This window comes from Papaver somniferum, chromosome 3 (assembly GCF_003573695.1).
Source record: "Papaver somniferum cultivar HN1 chromosome 3, ASM357369v1, whole genome shotgun sequence".
Taxonomy (NCBI): Eukaryota; Viridiplantae; Streptophyta; class Magnoliopsida; order Ranunculales; family Papaveraceae; genus Papaver; species Papaver somniferum.
The window spans coordinates 162333881-162339394 of record NC_039360.1 but is presented as its reverse complement, the minus strand read 5'-3'; the positions used below and the strand labels follow the sequence as shown (position 1 = coordinate 162339394).

General features: G+C 38.1%; 1 protein-coding gene and 1 pseudogene across 2 annotated transcripts; one reads left to right on the top strand and one right to left on the bottom strand.

Moving 5' to 3' along the window:
- The first annotated feature begins 1220 nt into the window (after positions 1-1220).
- On the top strand, positions 1221-2374 carry LOC113360265 (annotated as a pseudogene).
- A 45-nt stretch (positions 2375-2419) lies between these two features.
- LOC113357875 (protein FATTY ACID EXPORT 3, chloroplastic-like) lies at positions 2420-5150 on the bottom strand. Of its 2 annotated transcripts, none has more exons than XM_026601361.1 (7): positions 4819-5150; positions 3950-4427; positions 3668-3835; positions 3213-3259; positions 3067-3104; positions 2843-2955; positions 2420-2663 (listed from the first exon to the last, which is right to left on the bottom strand). In XM_026601361.1, exons 1-6 carry the CDS (start codon positions 5074-5076, stop codon positions 2886-2888), a joined length of 1059 nt encoding a protein of 352 aa, XP_026457146.1. In that variant the 5' UTR covers positions 5077-5150; the 3' UTR covers positions 2420-2663; positions 2843-2885. The 2 variants fall into 2 exon arrangements, with proteins under 2 accessions (XP_026457146.1, XP_026457147.1); XM_026601362.1 differs by having other exon boundaries at positions 3668-3778.
- Positions 5151-5514: the final 364 nt, after the last annotated feature.

The following is a 5514-nucleotide window of genomic DNA, read 5'->3' as shown; positions in this document are numbered from 1 at the left end:
GCTCGGTGCTTTATAACCGGATTCGTGGTTAATCCGGTTATAAAGTAACGCAACAAGTCGTTTGGATTAGTTTGTTGCGAGAGCTGGAAGATGCACTTTGCTGAAGTCTGCTAAGTATGTTGATGATAAAGACCCTGCTCAATGGCTTTAATCCATTCATTGATTTCTGGAAAAGGATGTCTAGCAAGTATGTTGGTGATGACATGGGCAGGAAGAGGACGACCCTTCTTCTCAAGTGCTCGAACACATTCAGAGACTTCTAAAAGAGGACGTGCACACCTCCTCTGTGCTGCTGGATGTCCAGTAAGTTTGTTCGTGATGATATTAGCAGGAAGATTTGGGATAGTAGGAGGATCCTCTTTAATTGCTTTAACACGATCCTTAGCTTTATTTTTATTTGTTGACGATAAACCACCGCACTTGCCCAAGAAGATTGGAACCCATGCAATGCAAGGGTGTTGTTTACCCATGAAAAACAAAATGGAGAAAACAAAAGTAAGATGATGAAAGAGTTGCAAGAGAGAAAGAGGTTTTCAAGACTATGTATATATATATGTGTGTGTGTTTTTGGTTATTCTACCTCTAGAGTCCAAGAAAAAAATCCAACGACTTTTGAGTTGTAAAAAGACTCGGATTCTTGCGTCCTTCTTACACTTTTTGGCGGCTACGGCTCCAATCAGACAATACTAGCCGGCACATCTGTCTGGTGAAACGTAATTAATAATGTGAAACATTTACTTTCTCCGATCATTTCAAGGTAATATCTTATGAAGATATTCGTGATTAGATCTGTCTGATGTTTTCTAAAGTAATGGCCAGCCAAAACACCAAAAGGACATTGCATAAAGTTTTAAGCCGTTACATTTACCACTTATTGATGCATTTTACATGTGCATTCCTCTGAAGTTAAAGGAAGCAAGAATCAGGTTGATTGGCCAACTCTTATGCTAAACTAGCAATATACATGTGGAGGTTTTCACATTATATATGTCGGGTGCTGGACATGCTTTTCGCCATGCATTACTAACTTATACTCCACTAGTTAGTTCTTAATAACCTGCTGTAACTATAAGAAAATGCATGGATCTCTGAATCAGTATTGCTGAAGAACAAAAATGATGGGTTTCTTGGTGATATTGAAAGACATCTCTACAAGGAGTAAAAGAGTGCATAGAGAAGGAATTATCAGTTGTATAAATACTTTTCAAATCATCACGACTATGGTTTTCTGTTTCCTGATCGCGTTATGCATAATCGTTCTTGGTCTCTTCATCAGCGATCGTATGAAAAAGTTCTTGTTATCTCGCGAGGACTACTTATACATACTCCCCGATCAAAATAACAGTGTAATAATTCCCAGTAATGATCTTAAACTCTCCTCATTTTCTTCATCTTCTTCTTCTCTGAGTTTCGAAGATTGGGTAGCTCCTCCTGAGAACCTATGGCATTCAATGAGCGATAAAGAGTTGATGTGGAGGTCTTCCATGGCTCCTAATGTTGCAGAATATCCATACAATAGAACACCTAAGGTGGCATTTATGTTCTTGACTAGAGGGAGATTGCCTCTTGGTCCACTTTGGGAGATATTCTTTAAGGGACATGATCCAAGGCTATACTCTATTTACTTGCATTGCTCACCTGAGTTCACCGAGGAACCACCGGAATCCCCGGTTTTCTATAAACGTAGGATACCCAGCAAGGTGGTTGAATGGGGAAAAGCATCCATGATCGACGCAGAGAGACGTCTTCTAGCAAATGCTTTACTCGATTTTTCTAACGAAAGATTCGTGTTGTTATCTGAAACATGCATCCCATTGTTCGACTTCCTGACAATCTATAAATACCTCATCAGTTCAAAATACAGTTTTATTAGTTCATTTGATGATCCAAGACCTACTGGCCGTGGTAGATATAATAAACGAATGTGGCCTACGTTATCGATTTCAGGCTGGAGAAAGGGTTCTCAATGGTTTGAAACTAGAGGAAAATCGCAATTGGTTTAATATCGGATCGGAAGTACTACCCGGTCTTTGTAACCCATTGCAAACCTCCTTGTTATATGGATGAACATTACATGGCAACACTTGTGAACAAGCAAAATCCAGAGATGAATTCAAATACAAGTATTACTTGGGTTGATTGGACTACTGGTGGTTCACATCCGAAGACGTTCTTAAGAAGGGATGTTTCAGAAACGTTTCTGAATCGGATACGAAATGATTCTGTCAACTGCAGTTATACTCGGAACAATACTAGTTCTTACTCGTATTGTTTTCTATTTGCAAGAAAATTCCATCATAGTACTTTAGAGCCTCTACTTAGGATAACTCCCAAATTATTTGGTTTTGATCCTAAAGAGGATACCAGGTCATAGTGTTCTTCGGAACACATTATAAAGCAATCAGTAGAGAAACAGGAATGGCACTGAATTACTCTTCCTTTCGATAATTTATTTTCCATTTCATTCTTTTTTGTACACATTTTTGTTTTCTGACAACACATGTACAGTAAATCACAGAAAAGAACAGAAAAAATAGCACATATAAACACAGTAAGAAACCTGTAAAGCTGACCATCCTTGATTCATTTTTCTGGTCAGTTTATAACTCCCTGGTATAGCTTCGAGGCTGTCCAAATCTCCATCCACCATCGCTTCTACCTGCCTGTTACATGTACAAAAGTGGGTTATGCTTGCGCATATTAGAATACATGATGATGGGCTCCAAACAATAAGGTCTTACAATAAGTGGAACTCTAACTCTGGGTAAAATGACAAACAAAACATCTGAAGAGTCGAGAACCTATAATGGAGAGAATGGATAGTGATAGGGCAGATGCTAACCTTGGTGCATGAGCAGAGTATATTAACTGTCATGTCTCATGTTTCAAGCTGGACCTTTCTTTTGTTTACCATCCAATACGATTTTATAAATGAAGAAAGCTACCATGTAACCACTGCACAAATTACCAAAAGATAAATCTATTCAATCTCTAATGAAGGTGGGAAATCTCTGTAGCCGCAGATATTACAAGGAATTCAAATTAAAATTGAAAGCAAGATCGGACCTGATGATGGTGGTAATAAAACCTGGAAATGAGGGGCCCTGCAAGAACGGAAAGGAGTGTCGCATATTAGCAGATTGCAGATAGCTAAGGTAGATATGAGGTTGCATTTCCAACACCATTTGGATATATGGAATACTACAATTTACCTGAAAGAACATGCGCAGAGGCCTTAAAAAGAGTATAGCTGCAATTACTGTAAACCCAAGTTTGCAAAATTGAAAATCGTCAGTAAGGATCTCAAAATCTTCATTTCCATCCATTTTACAATTAGAATCAACCACCTAAAGACTACAATCCTACACTAATCTTCTCTGCACATAGCTGAATGATAAATTATGAAGGGAGAGGGGGGGGGGGGGGGGGGGGGGGGGGGGGGAATTGAGAAATTTAAACTGAAAGTGATATAGAGCTATCTTAAATTAGAGATTACACTTCGTTTAGCTAAACAGCAACATAGACCCGTTGTTTAGCTTAACAAACTATCTTTAGCTTATCAGTTAACAAAATTGTCTTTACAGACATTTAATGGTGTTTTAGGATAAGTATTATGCAGCAGCATTTCAAAAATAGAGATCAATCCAAATTTATCAAACATATCTACCTGCTTGCCCTTTCAAAGCCAAAGTGTATGACTGCCCTTTTTTCCATGATCTCAAGCTCGATATACTTAAAGCCAATAGAGCACCACCCAGAATTGTACCAAACCTAATACCTAAAACGCTTCCGGTTAGCATGAAGGAAAGAAATCCTCCGAGACAAAGAAATGCACCTGCACAACATACAATAACCCAAGAAGAAAATGCAAATTGGGAAAATACGGTCCCTCAGGTAATAAAAATGCTGTAATATGGAACAGTACTAAGATAAACAGGTCGATACGTACCATATGGAATGCCAAGGAAATAATGAGGAACTTTGTCAAAATTTTTCCAATCATCTGCTTTTGAGGTTGCAAAAGTTTCCACAATATCCTTCACCTGCTCGGGAGATTTCTCTGCAACCGTCGAGAGATACTCCTTACCTTCTACACTAATATCTTTAGCCAATCTACCCAAATCAAGGCTAGATTTTTCTGCGTGAATTTTCAATTTCTCCGAAGTCTCCTTCAAGATAACCGCAGCCCTTTTAGAATATAACTCATAAGCTTCTTGTGATATGTCCTGCATTTTCAATGCTTGTTCTTTAAATGATTCTAGCATATGCTTCCAAGCTTCTTCGGATTCTTCAGCTCCAACTTCAACCCCACTCTTCTCCTTTTCCTCATCTATCTCAACATGCTTATGCTCCGAAGCTTCTCCAGATTCCTCAGATCCATCTTTAACCTCATTTTTCTCCTTTTCCGCGTCGATCTCATCAGGCTTCTGAGTAGATCAATTCAGCACACAAATTCAAAAAATCAGACATTTCCCCCAAATAAATGCACACTAATTCAACAATTCAATACCAAAATCGGACTCCGCCTACCGCAGGTTGGGGGGTTTATCATCCCTGTAACACATCACAACCCCTCCCCAAGAAAAACTTCATTTCTACATTCTCAATGTGACAAATTTACAGTTAGGGTAAGTGGGTATGGGGCTTATGTTAATTATCTCAATAAACCCTTAAAATGTCTCTAGAATTGTGTATAGTTACAAATACCCAAGGAAATTTGAAGTCTTTATGTGAAATTTGATATGATCAGTGAAATGACAACAACAGTTTGAGAAATGCAAATTTGAAATTCAAAGAATTAAATTGAAGATACCCAACCTTTTCTTCTTGATTGGAAGCTGAGAATGAGACAACAATGTTGTTGTTCTTAGACCCTCTGTGTTGATGATGATGATCTAATGAGAGAAAAGGAGTTACTGCTCCAATTCGTCCAAACCCTTTTGGAGGAGGAACTGAAATACTTTTTCTTCTGGGAATGTTATGTGCTTGGGATTGAATTCTGAATGAATAAGCAGAGAGTTTAGAATTGGGGTTTGGGTGTGAAATGAAGCTCCTTTGAACTGTTGCAGTCATCATGGTTTGAATTGAGTTCTTCTTCTTCTCTTCTGAGTTCTGTCTCTGAGAGCAGAGAGAAGAAGACAAATAAAAGGTTCAACTTTTAATATTATTCTTAAGATGAAATACACGACACTTCACCAGGTGATGTTGCTTTGATACCCTACGGAAAGGTACCCTACCCACCAGCCCAGGGTAAACAAGATTCACATGGTAAAACTAAAATTCCATGAATTTTTTAGGCCAAGTGGTAAAATCTTCTTGGGTCGTAAATGCTAAGTTTTCTTTTTTTCCTTTTTCTTTGGGTCAAATCGTAATGCTAAGTTTAGGTCATTGTGCATATTTTATAATTAATGTTAAATTTTCAGGTCATATACACTATTAAATTATCCGGATAATTTTTTTTAGTGTAGCACAGATAAGGGTAACAGGGATAGGTTTAAGTTTCGTCTGAAACTT

What these genes read in the sequence shown, in the direction of transcription:
- LOC113357875 (XM_026601361.1), bottom strand. Translation starts at nt 5,076, where the DNA reads ATGATGACTGCAACAGTTCAAAGGAGCTTCATTTCACACCCAAACCCC. An exon ending in GGCTTTGAAAGGGCAAGCAG is followed by an intron (nt 3,260 to 3,667) that starts GTAGATATGTTT and finishes TTGGGTTTACAG; the next exon opens with TAATTGCAGCTATACTCTTT. An exon ending in TTTATTACCACCATCATCAG is followed by an intron (nt 2,956 to 3,066) that starts GTCCGATCTTGC and finishes TAATTTGTGCAG; the next exon opens with TGGTTACATGGTAGCTTTCT.